This window comes from Pteropus medius, unplaced genomic scaffold (assembly GCF_902729225.1).
Source record: "Pteropus medius unplaced genomic scaffold, Ma_sr-lr_union100, whole genome shotgun sequence".
NCBI classification, from domain to species: domain Eukaryota; kingdom Metazoa; phylum Chordata; class Mammalia; order Chiroptera; family Pteropodidae; genus Pteropus; species Pteropus medius.
Window position 1 is genome coordinate 170,967 of NW_024352785.1, and position 13,536 is coordinate 184,502.

A 13,536-nucleotide genomic window follows, 5' to 3' on the forward strand; every position below is an offset into this window, starting at 1 on the left:
CTGGGAAAACACACTAAACAATACAACAGAAATCCCTGCCCTCATGTAGAGAAATTTTTTCTTGGACGAGACAAATAACAATAACAACAACAACATGTAATGGAGCACATGGTGACAAATATTTTACAGATTAAAAAATAAAGCAAGAAAAAAGTACAGGGGTGAACTTAATATAATCAGTGAATATCTCAATGATGCAGTGATATTTGAGCAGAGGTAAGGCAGTGAGCTATTTGGTTAGCTGGAAAAAGTACATTCTAGGTAGAAAAACAAAAACAGAAATTGAAAAGCCTTGGGGCTAGAGCTTACTTGATAAGTTCAAAGAAAAGCAAGGAGAAAAATGTGGGTGGAGCAGAGTGAACATGAAGGAAACTAAGAGAAAATAAAATCAGAGTAGTGGGGGAAGGGTAGATTATACAGAAACTGGTAATTGCAAGACCAATTTAAGAACTTTGTTTTTTAATCTTAGTAATGTGAAACCATTGGATGGATATATGTATAAATGACATATTTTGAAAGATTACTTGGCTGCTATATTGAGACTACTGGACTATGAAGGTAAGGGTGAAAGCAGAGAAAATAGTTAAAAAGGTGTTAAAATAAGGTACAAGACAATGGTGACTGGGACCAGGGCAGCATCAGAGGAAATGATGAAGATAGCCAGATCTAGCATTTATTTTGAATGTTGATTTGAAAGGATTTTCTGAAAGATCTTAAGGTAGGAACGGTTATCAGGAAGCATGGTTTAATGTGAGAGTATCTTTTCTACTCCCAATTCCCACAAGCATTCTGTATTGGGGCCACATAAGGTAAATGTTCTTTTCTTCTTTTAAACATTGATAAAAAGGAAAATCTGTAGGGGGAGGGGAGCTTTTATAGAGAGCTAGGAGTGAAATGTAAACATTGTCTACAAGTACAACATCTTACTGGAGAGAAAGAAGCATAATTAATTACCTTCTGGTTATTTTCTAATGTTTTAGAATATGCACACCCTGCAAAGCAAGGAGAAAAATATTCAATATCATCTCTTCCACATACAGTGGAATAAAATGAAGGTGAACATCCACAATGAGAATTGCAAGGAGCCGTCAGGTTTCCAGACTGTCCTGTTCTATAAAAAAAAGATTGAATGTAATTATAACATCACTGCATTATACTTATTAATGTATATCTATGAGATCCGTAAAAATATTATTAAAATAATCATTTTAACAGCCTTATTAAGATATAACTGATATACAATAAACTATATGTCCAAAGTGTACAATTTGAATTTTTTTGTTCTATGTACACACTTGTGAAACCATCATTACTATCATGTTAACAAACTTAATCATCACCCCTAGAAGATTCTTCATGCTCCTTTTAATTCCTCTGCCCCCTGGTATCTGTTGATCTACTTTCTGTCACTATTATTTGAATTTCATAGCATTTTGTGAAATGGAAAAATATAATATGTGCTCTTTGGCTTCTTTCATGCAGTTGATATTTAGGTGGTCTTTGTATGCATATACTTTCATATCTCGAGTAAAAATTAAAGAATTGAATGTTTGGATAATATGGTAGGTGTTTTCCATAGTGATTATGCTATTTTACATTCCCACTAGCAGTGCATAAGAGCTTCATTTGCTTTGTGCATGCCTCATCAACACTTGGTATTGTCAGTCTTTTCAATTTTAGACATTCTAAAAGGGGTATAGTAGTTTCATATTGTGGTTTTTAATATGCATTTATCTAATGACTAATGACGTTAGCATTCTTCCATGTGTTTATTTTCCATCTGTATATATTATTTGGTTAAATGTCCAAATCTTTTGCCCATTTTTGTAGATTATTTGTTTTCATATTAAGCATTGAGAGTTTTTTATATATTCTAGAAACTAGTCCTTTGTTGGATAAATGATTTTCAAATATCTTCTCACAGTCTTTAGACTGTTTTTAACTTCCTTAACATGGTCTTTTAAATACCAGAAGTTTTTTTATTCTGATGATGTCCAATTTATCAATATATTTCTGTATGGATCATGTGTTTGGTGATCTAAAACTTTACTGAACCTAAGTTCACAAAATTTTTCCTTATATTCTTGGAATTTAACAATTCACATTTACATCTACAATTCATTTTGAGTTATTTTACATGGTACAAGATATGGATCGAAATTTATTTGTTTATGTAAAGATACCTAACTGTTCCAGCATCATTTGTTAAAATGATTGTATGTTCTTCACTACATTGCATATGCGCCCTGTCAAAAATCAATTATCCTTATAATGTGGGCCTATTTCTGGACTCTATTCTGTTCAACTATTTTGATCTAATTGTCTATGTTTATACCAATACTACTTTCTTGAGTACTTTATCCTTACTGAGTTAGTCCTCCACTTTTGTTCTTCAGAATTGTTTGTGGTTTTTCTAGATCCTGTGAATTCTAGCGGTATTAGTCTCCCTGGATTTTCAGCTCATCAGCTCAACTCAGGGAGTCTGCCAGAATCTGTCTAGTTCCAAATCCTTATGACAAGATCTCAAAACTCTCATAAGGCAGTCAGCTGGAAGAATCATAGGGCTCACCTTGAATGCTCCCCATTTCTCACTTTCACTATCCTTCACTGACCAGTTCCCATGTCTTGAAAACCATTGTTTTGAAATAGATTCATTGTACAGAAATAAATTCTATAAACCACCAAGAATCTACCCTCCAACACATACAAAAAAGGCAAATTAAAATTACATCATAGGACTACTCTTCTTAGCAAGATGCCCCTCCCCCACTCTTCCTACCCCTAAGACCTAATGCATTTGCAGTACTCTCAGTTTTGCATTGGCTGCTGCAGGTAATCTCTCACTGACCACTGGCTTTTGTGTTATTTTTTCAAAAATCAAAATCTTGTAGGAGCAGTCCAATCAGCTGAGCTTAAGGTCATATCCTTGGTGATATCAGGAAGATGAGGAAAGAAATATTTATTTTCTTGATTGATTTAGAAATAGGCAAGTCCCTAACTCACACGTGCACTGAATGGAGCCCAAATAGCAAAGATGATGAATGTTAAGTACCAAAAAGACAAAGTTTTTTGTATGTTGTTGGTTTCAATTTACTAACATTTTGCTGAGGCTATTGCGTCTAAGTTTATGAGAGAGATTGGTCTGTAGTGTCTATTATTTTGTATTGTCCTTAGTTTTGCTATCAGAATAATATTGGCCTCACAAAATAAATTAAAGGAGTATTCTCTCCTCTTCTATTTTTTAGAAGATATTGTGTAGAATCACTGTTACTTCCTCAAATGTTTGGTAGAATGCTTCAGTGAAATCATCAGGGCTAGAAAATGTGTTAGGAGGAGTTTATAAACTGTGGGTTCAATTTCTTAAATAGTTTTTATTATAGCTATTCAAATTATCTATTTCATATTAGGTGTTTTTTTTTCAGTTTGTGCTTTTTAAGGATTAGTTCATATTATCTGTCAAATTTATCTGTGTAGAGTTTATAATGGTTCCTTTTTATTCTTCAAATATCTATGGGGATGGTTTTATTGCCTGTTTCATTACTGATAATGGTTAATGTGTGTGTTCTTTGCTTTTTATCTTTGTCAATCTTGCTAGTGATGTGTTAATTTTATTGACCTTTCAAAGAACTGTGTTTTTGTTTCATTGATTTCTAATTGTATCTTTATTATTTGCTTCCTTCTGTTTCCTTTGAGTTTAATTTTGCTCTTATTTTTCTAAATTCTTGAGATGGAGTTTAGATTATAGATTTGAGACTTCTGTTTTCTATTGTGTGTATTTAGTAGTATAAAATTTCCCCTAATTACTATTTTAGTTGTGTCCTGCAATTGTGATATATGGTATTTTTGTTTCCATTCAGGTCCATGTATTTTCTTTTAATTTGTCTTCAGACTTCCTCTGTGACTCATGGATTATTTAGAAGTGTGTTGCTTAGTTTCCAAGTGTGGTAGAAAACACATTCTATAGTTTCAGTTTTTTAAACTTTTGAGATTTGTTTTATGGCCCCAGATATGGCCTTTTCAGTGACTTTTCCATTTGTACTTGAAAAGAATATGCACTTTACTGTTGTTGACATGAGAGTTCCACAGATACAAATTAGTTCAGGTTGGGTAACTGTGATTTTGGTACTTATTTTTTCTCCCTTGAGAGGGTAATGATCAAGTTTCCAAGTGTACTTCTATTTGTCTTCTTTTTCTCCCAGTTATACAGTTCTTCCTATTTGTATCTGTAGAGTCCGTCGTTAGCTCCATGCATAAGTAGAGTTGTTAGTTCTTATTGGTAAATTGACCAATTTATCATTTTGCAATGTCTTTATCCTTATAATTTTATTGGTTCTGAAGTCTGATATTAATACATTCCTTCCAGCTTTCTTTCGTTTAGTGTTTTTATGCTATAACTTTTCTCATATTTTTTATTTTTGAACTATATCATCATTATCTGTTGTAGGCCTCATGTAGACTAAATTTAGTTGGAATTTAATTTTTTTTATCCAATCTGAAAACCACTTCCTTCAAATAAGTAGGTTTTGACTAGAAATTAATGAGTATTTTCATAAAGCACCAGATAGTAAGTATTTTAGGCTTCACAAACCTTATACTTTCTGTTATATATTCTTTGCCCTTTTTAAATTAGTAAACTTCATTTTTTAGAACTGTTTTAGGTTTACAGAATAATTGAGCATATAGAGTTACCACATACTTCTTCTCCACCTACACACAGTTTCACCTATTTCACCTATTATTATGTTACTTTATTGTGGTACGCTTTTTACAACTGATGAACAAATAATTTCGCCTTTTCCAGAATGTAATATAGTTGGAATCATATAGTATGTCGCCTGACTTCTTTCACTTAGCAATATTCATTTAAGATTCCTCCATGTTTTTTATGGCTTAATAGCTTATTTCTTTTTATCATTGGATAATATTCCATTTTATCTACAGCTTATCAATCCATTCATCTATTAAAGGGTATGTTGGTTGTTTCCAATTTTTAGCAATTATGAATGAAGCTGCTATAAAAACTCATTAGCAGATTTTTATGTGAACATATATTTTCAACTCATTTGGGTAAATACCTAATGGCAAGACTACGTCTATGTATGAAACTACCAAACTGTCAAAGTCCCTTACCATTTTATATTACAGTAGCAGTGAATCCAAGTCCTTGTTGCTCTATATCCTCACTAGCGTTTGGTTTTGTCAGTTTATTTTTTTTAATTTTAACCATTCTAAAAGATGTGTTGTGCTATCTCTTTGTCATTTTAATTTGCAATTTCCTAATGGCATATGATACTGAGCATATTTTCACATGTTTATCAGCATCTGTATATCTTCTTTAGCGAGATTTCTATTCAGATCTTTTGGCCACTTTTAATTGGATTGTTTATTCACAAATGGATGAGTTTTAAAAGTTCTTTTAATATTTTGCATATGTCCTATACCAGATATACATTCTTCTCCCAGCTTGCAGTTTGTCTTTTAATTCTATTAACTGCATCTTTCACAGAGAAGGGTATTCATTTTAATAAAGACTAACATTTTTTTTTCTTTCTTGCATCATCTTTGGTTTTGCATTAAAAATGTCATCACCAAACCCAAAGTTAGCTAGATTTTATCCTCTGTTATCTTTGAAAAGTTTTAGAATTTGGAGTTTCACATTTAGGTCTTGATCCATTTTAAGTTAATTTTTGTGACAAATGTAAATTCATCTAGATTATTCTTCTCTGCCTCCTTTCCTTCCTCCTCCCTCCTCCTTCTCCCCTTTCTCTTCCTCCTCCTCCTTTTTTCTTTCTTTGCATGCGAACATTCAGTTACTCCAGCACTATTTATTGAAAAGACTATCCTCATTCTAATCCAAGATGATAACATATGAGCTTCCTGAACTTACCTGCTCCCACCCACACACCAAATCTACAGCTACACATGGAGAAATTGTCTCAGAAAAAAAATCCAGTAACTAGCTGAGTGACTCCTACACGTTGGGCAAATGAGAAAATACCCACGTCACTAACACTGAAATGGGTAGGAAAAGCTGAGACACTCTCACCATAAACCTCACTCCTGGCACAGTGCCATTTTATTGGAAAGGAGCTTTCAATTCCTAACGTTTTTCCTAAGAAGCAAAGGGTTTGGAAGGAGCCTATGCCTGTGCCCCCAGCTTTTGCAGCTGCTGCCCAAGGGATGAGCCCCTAGGTGCCTGACCCAGAGAGCCAATGGAGTTTGTATTCACAAGTCCCAAAGGGCTTGCAAACAAAGAAGCAATTATTAACAAGAAGAGGAGCCCTCTCCCACATCTATAATCACTTAGGCTCAGCACACAGGAAGCAGGCAAAAAAGCCCATCTCTCAGTTTCTCCATAGAAGGGTCCTAACAACATACTTTCCCACCTAGTGCTTGAGGGTCCAGTTTCCAATTGGCCTGAATATGGAGGTGCTGACTGCAATATTCTCTTTTGGGACACTGACAGGTTTTGGCACACCTTCAGTCACTGGGCACCACTAAAAACAAAAGTGGTTTGCACAATTACAAAGATTTGTGAGACTACCAAGAGCTCAGACCTATAATAATTTATTGATAGATACACGAGGTTAAAAGATGTGAACTGTAACATCAAAAATATAAAATAATGGGGAAAGATTAAAACTGTAGAACTTTAGTATGTATTTGAGGTTATCAGCTTAATATAAACTGATATAAATATGTTTTATGTAAGCCTCATGATAACCACAAAGCAAAAACCTACATAAAATCCTTAAAAGATAAAAAGAAAGGAATCTAAGCATACTACTAAAGAAAATCATCAAATCACAAAGCATGAGCAAGAAAAGAAGAAACAATACAGGAACCACAAAATAGCCAGAAAACAACAAAATGGCAATAAGTGCATACCTAGCAATAATAACTTTAAATGTAAATGGACAAAATACTCCAATCAAAAGATATAGAATATCTAAATAGTTTTTTTAAAAAGACCATCTATATGTTGCATACAAAAGATTCATTTCAGATGTAAGGAAACACACAGACTGAAAGTGAAAGGATGGAAAAAGATACTCCACGAAAATAGAAACTAAAAGAAAGCTGGGGTAGCTATACTTAAAAACAGACTTTAAGACAAAGACTATAAAAAGAAACAAAGGTCCCTTTACAATGAAAAGAGATCAATCCAAGAAGAGAATATAACATTTGTAAATATTTATGCACTCAACAGGAGCACCTAAATACATAAAGCAAATATTAACAGACTTAAAGAGATAAATAGACAGCAATACAATAATACTAGAGGACTTCAATACCCACTTTCAGCAACAGATAAATTATCCAGACAGAAAAACCTGCTAGGAAACTTGAATCTAAACTACATGTTAGACCAGATGTACTTAACTGATATTTGTAAGACAGCCCATCGAACAGCAGCAAAATATATTCTCCAATGCACATGAAATAATCTCCAGGATAGATCATATGTTAGGCCACAAAACAACTCTTAATACATTTTAAATTGAATCATATCAAATATCTTTTCTAACCACAATGGTATGAAACTAGAAATCACTTACAAGAAAAATAAAAAATTCACAAATGTGTGAAGATTAAACAACATGCTACTGAACAACCAATGGGTCATAAAAGAAATCAAAAAATACCTTGAGATACATGGAAATGGAAATGTACCAAAACCCATGGGATGCAGCAAAAGCAATTCTAAGAGAGAATTTCATAGCAATAAATACCTACATTAAGAAAAAAGAGATCTCAAATAAATAACCTAACTTTATACCTCAAGGAACTAGAAAAAGAACTAAGCCCAAATTTAGCAGAAGGAAATAAAAATCAAAATGAAAATAGACTAATACAATAGAAAGATCAATGAAACTAAAAGCTAGTTTTTTGAAACAATAAACAAAATAGACAAACCTTTAGCTAGATTTGACATGAAAACAAAAGGCTCAAATAAATGAAATTATAAATGTAAGAGGAGATGTTACAAATGATACAACAAAAATATAAAAGTTATGAGACTACTATGAACATGCTTTCTTTCATGCTTTCTTTCTTGTCCCCATCTTTCCCTCTTTTTCTGCCTTCTCTGATTTTAACTGACTGTTTTATGAGATTTCATATTCTCTTAACTGTTAGCATAGCAGTTATACTTCTTTTTAAAAATGTTTGAGTGGTTTCCCTAGAATTCTCAATATACATTTACAAGTCATTTAAGTGCTTTCAAATAACACTACAGTACTTCATGGGCAGTGCAGGTATCTTAAAGTAGTCCTAATTCTTCCCTCCCCCTTTATAAGATTGCTATCACTCATTTCACTATCCATAAACTATAATCACTGAACACTCTATTGCCATTATTGTTTTGAACGAAGAGTATCTATTATGCCAATTAAAAATAAGAAAACAAAAGAATATTTTATCTTCATTTACTTATCTCTTAATGCTCTTTGTGTGGATTCAAATTTCTGATTCATCTCATTTTTCTTTTCTTCTGAAAAATTTCTTTAAACATTGCTTGCAAAGCAGATTTACTGGTGACAATTTCCTCATTTTTTGTTTGTCTGAGAACATCTTTATTTATCCTTTACTTTTAAAGGATAGTTTCATTGCACACAGCATTCTAGATTAATGAGTTTTTTTTTTTTTCTTCAACCATTTAATAATTTCATTCCACTCTCTTCTTACTTGCCTGGTTTGTGAAGTCTGTTGTAAATTATCCCTGATCTTCTCTGGGTAAGTTTATTTCCTCTGGCTTCTTCCAAGATTTTGTCTTTGTTTTTGATTCTGCAGTTTAAATAAGATATGCTTAGGTGTAGATTATTTTTATATTTGTCCACCTTGTTTTCTGCACTTCCAAGGTCTGTGGTTTGGTATCTGTCATTCTGGAAAATTCTCAGTCATTATTACTTCACTTATTTCTTCTGTTCCTTTCTTTCCTTATTCTTCTGGAGTTTCCACTACAGATCTGTTATGCCTTTGAAATTGCTGCACAGTTCTTGGGTGTTCTGTTCCAGTTTTTTGTTTTGTTTTGTTTTTCATTCTCTTTTTCATTGTTTTTCAGTTTGAGAAGTTTCTGTTGACATATCTTCAAAGTCCTTGATACTTTTCTCAGTCTTGTCCAGTCTATTAATGAGCCCAAGAAAGGGAATCTTCATTTGTGTTCTAGTATTTAGTGTTTTTGTTTTCTGGGACTTATTTTTTATTTTTTTCCTTAGAGTTTCTATTTATATATTTATATTATCTATCTTTTCTTTCTTATTGTCCACTTTTTCCATTAGAGCCCTTAGCATTCTAATCACACTTATTTTATGTTCCTAGTCTGATCATTCCAAAATCTCTGTCATATTTGAATCTAGTTCTGATTCCTTGTAGTTTTTGTTGAAAGCCAGACATTATGTATCAGGTAATAAGAACACAGGTAAATAGGTCTTTATTGTGAGGTTTTATGTTTATCTGTCTAGGGTTAGACTGTTTAAAGTATGTTGTAATTGCATGTGTCAGAGGCTTCAATTTTCTATGGTATCCACATTTTATCTTCCCTATTGTCTTTGGATTTCCCTAGAAACTATTAATAGCATGTGTCTTGCATCACTTTCAGTTGTAATTATCTGTCATTATACTAGATATGGTGGTGTTGTAGAGAGAAAGCATTCTATAATCTTATGATTAAATCTTAAACTTTACCAGGTTGTTTTTTTTTAGTGGGCCTGAGTCTCTAGGCTGTGACCTTCATAAGTTTTGCTTAGCTTATTTTTATTTTTTCTTTCCTTTATGTCAGATGAGAAGGTCGCAGAAGGATTGACTTGTCTAGTTGCCCTCCCTTCTAAAGTTTGGTTGGGGAAACTCTGGTAGTTCCCCTAGAGGGCAGGTTTTTGTTACCAAGAGTAGACTTCTCTGGGGCATATTTCAAAATGGTTACTTTCCTTGTTTTCCAGCCCAAAATACGAGAGAATTTTTTTCTCAACCAGAGAGAACCTGGTGGGGGCACCCTTAGAGCGGGGGCATCCACCTAAGAGTGGGCCCCCAGAAGTTTTTATTTTTATTCATTCATTCATTTTTCCCCCAGGAGGTTTTAAATCTCAAGTTAGTCCAGGCTCCACATCCAGAAATAGTCAATTACTGTTTAATGTTTAGATCCAATGGCTTCTGCTCCCAGTAAATTGCAATTCTATTTACCCATGGAGAGCCAGTTCGGGGGCGGGGGTGGGGGGGTGGGCAGCAGTTTGCCCTGTGATTTCAAGTTCTGATGAATCTAAGAAGAGTTGCCAATTTTTAATCTGTTCAACTTTTTTCTTGTCATGAGGATAGGAGTAATGATTTATAAGCTCTTTACATGTCGGAGGATAAACTAGAAGTTGTATTCTTTATTGTTTTTCACAACCCTTATTAATATTAAAACCATTCTTACCTTGCAGACCATACAAAAATAGGCAGGAGTATAGATAAATAGATATATATAGATATGTAGGCATACCTAAACTATATATATATATATATATATATATATATATATATATATATACACCTAAACTATATATATGTCTAAACTATATACATACCTAATATATATATCTGTGTGTGTGTGTGTGTGTGTGTGTGTGTATACATACACATATACAGTTGATCTTGAACAATGCAGGTGGAGAGTAGGTTCGAGACAGATGAAAATCCACACACAACTTAAGTTGGCCCTTTGCATATATGGATTCCCAATAGCATATTAAAAATACTATTTTCCATTCACAGTTGGGAATCTACAGATTTGAAACTCAGCGATACAGAGGGATAACTGTATATTTATTGAAAAAATATACAGTCAGTGGACCCATGCAGTTCGAACCCATGTTGTTCAAAATCTGGAATCCCTGTGGGTCTATTCTATCATCTATTTGTCTCACAGTTTTTGACCTTGTCCTTGGCGTGCCTGGTAATTTTATCTTATTTTTTAAATGCAAGACATTTGCTTACAACACTCTATAGCTCTGTATATTATCATTCGTTCAGAGTGCTGGGTCTCTTTTTCTGCTGCTAAGGAGAGGGCTGGCTGACCACATCAATCCAATTAGAGATCAAATTAACTCCTGGCTGGACTATAGTGCTTTAGAAAGGCCCTCACTCCTAGGTCTTAGCCTTTCAGACATATTGAGAATATGTGTTCACCATAGATCCTCTCCTCAGCACCTTCTAACCCCCTCTAGCTCACTAATCTCTTATGGAAGGAGCATCACAATACTGCTGAGAATTTTCTCTGTTTTTTTTTTTACAAAACGTGTGTATGATTTCAGCCTCTTAGCTTCCTAATTCAGCAAATGTATTGAGTAAAAACCCAACAGAATTTTGAATCATTTGTCTCCTTCTGTCTTCTATCTGATATCTTACCCTGCTCCGTGCTCTAATTTTTGTCTCTTTAGACTCAACAGGTCTGTCAAAAATTTGTGCTGGTTTCTTGTCATGATACTAGAAACTTTTTGCCCAGACCCTTTGTCCAAATTCTCAATTTCTTGACAATATCCAGAATTAGTAAGTAACCTCAGGGGGGAAAAAAACTGCAAATGGTTGCTTCTTCTTTCAAAATTTTGCCTTTCCCAGGATTTCGGCTTTTAAATTCCTACTCATCTAAGCAACCCTCTGATGCCTTTAAACAAATCTTTTAAAACTTTATTTAATTTTTCTAGTTTTTCTCAGTGGGAACATAGGTCTGCCATAAGCTACTCCATTTTAGCTGGAAATTTAAGTCTTATTTTCTTTACTTATTTTAATTCCTCAGTCTTTTGGTTTCCAATTCCAGTTCTGTTCCCCTGTATTTAACATCAATCTCTTCCCTGTTCTTTAAATTTTTGCAAGTTTAACTTAAAGGAGACATTACTCATGCATACTTTTAGATGTACTTCAATTCCATTCTTTGATGTCTATAAGCAGTCAGACATACCAATTCAGGAACACAAGTAAGATTGGCTTTGACAGATAGTACTGTCTCCACGTTGCTAGCCATTTTAATACGGAATTCTACTTCTAGGCTCTGAATCATCTCAATGTGTTTTTTCTTTAGTACTTTATGAATGCATAAGAAATTATATTATAATCTATCATTATTATATTTCTGCCCTTAATATGAAAGGTAAAATTATGCTTTATATTTCTTTTACATGTGAAATAATTCCAAGAATGTTAAACTTATGAGTGACTGAATAAATAATTATCAACTGACTGAGAAATACATTGTTGGTTTAGATGTAATATCTAACATACTAAATTATATTTACCCGCCATAATCTTCATTGATCCCAGCAAATTGTATTGGGTTGCAGTATACAAAAATTATAAACACGACCAGCACAAGTGTTATCGAAGATGTAACCATTATAAATGTCAGAAGGCCTTTGCAATATATTTGTAACTTAGAAGCAATGATACCTCCCAGAAGCTGGCCAAGTGCTCCTCCTGGAATTAAAACAAGTCCTAAAAAAAAGGAAGAAGAGAAAACATAGTTAAAAATAATTAGCTAAAGACAGCACAGAAAATTCATACATTGATGCAATCCCCTCGGCTCTAAACATACAGCAAACATAGATTTAAATAAAAAGACACAGAGGAAACTTAAAAGCATGATAAACATCTCAACGAACCTGACTTTAAGAGAAATACAAATTTATGAGTGGGGCTGAAGCCATAGGTGTAGTGGACTGTAGGGCAGTGCTGGTGAAGTTTTGCTCCTATGTATACTTAATCCATGCAAAATAGAAGATAAGAGCTGTCTTATTGAGAGTTATAATTGGATAGCTGCCTGGATTTATGGTTTACATCAGGAAGCATGCCCATTGTGACAAGAGTTCACAGGGATTCGTTACCAAGAATTAAACCAATCCATTCATTGCCTCTGTGAATGCATGCGCAATATCAACAATCTAACAACAAAGTGGAACTCCAGAATAGCCATTATGAGGTATAGTTTTCTTTTCAATGAAGCATAAGGCATTAGAAAGAGGTAAGCACAAGATGGTGGAAAAGGAGTTGGAAGAGAAGAAATATAGTTAGAAAATAATCAGATGAAGATAGCACAGTACATTTGTATATTGATGTGATCTCTTCAGTACCAAACATATAGAAATGGTAAATTTAAATGGGAAAAGAGCAAGAGAAATATAAGGTAGAAACATACAAAAAATCCTATTAACAACAGATTAAATGTATATCATAGAGTTGTCTGACAAAGACTTGTAAATAATTTTAGAATGCTCAAAAAGATTAATGACAGTGTAACTTCCATAAAAATGAAGAAGAAATAAAATTTAAAAAGAATGAAAAATTAAGAGCAGGTGGGTAAAAAAGAGCAAATAAAAAAACCTGGATATTTGAAAATACAATTTTTTAAATAAAAACTCAAATCTTAGACTACAGACTGAAAAGCAAATTAACGAATTGGAAGAAAAGATTTTGTTATTCATCCAGTATGTAATTTTTAAAAAAGAGTGAAGGAAGAATAACTAAAATAAGCAGTTAAAAGACAATGAGTACAGTGGAAAAATATAATAT

The 13,536-nt window shown here is 33.3% G+C and overlaps 1 protein-coding gene across 1 annotated transcript in view; it reads right to left on the reverse strand.

The window, feature by feature from the left end:
• The window catches only part of LOC120590747 (solute carrier organic anion transporter family member 6A1), a 72,571-nt gene that overhangs the window by 14,941 nt on the left and 44,094 nt on the right, over positions 1–13,536 (reverse strand). The window contains exons 7-8 of the mRNA XM_039848349.1: positions 12,267–12,462; positions 955–1,111 (exon numbers count right to left, since the gene is read on the reverse strand). Of these exons, the coding sequence (XP_039704283.1) occupies positions 955–1,111; positions 12,267–12,462 (353 nt within the window). The remainder of the gene's footprint in view (positions 1–954; positions 1,112–12,266; positions 12,463–13,536) is intronic.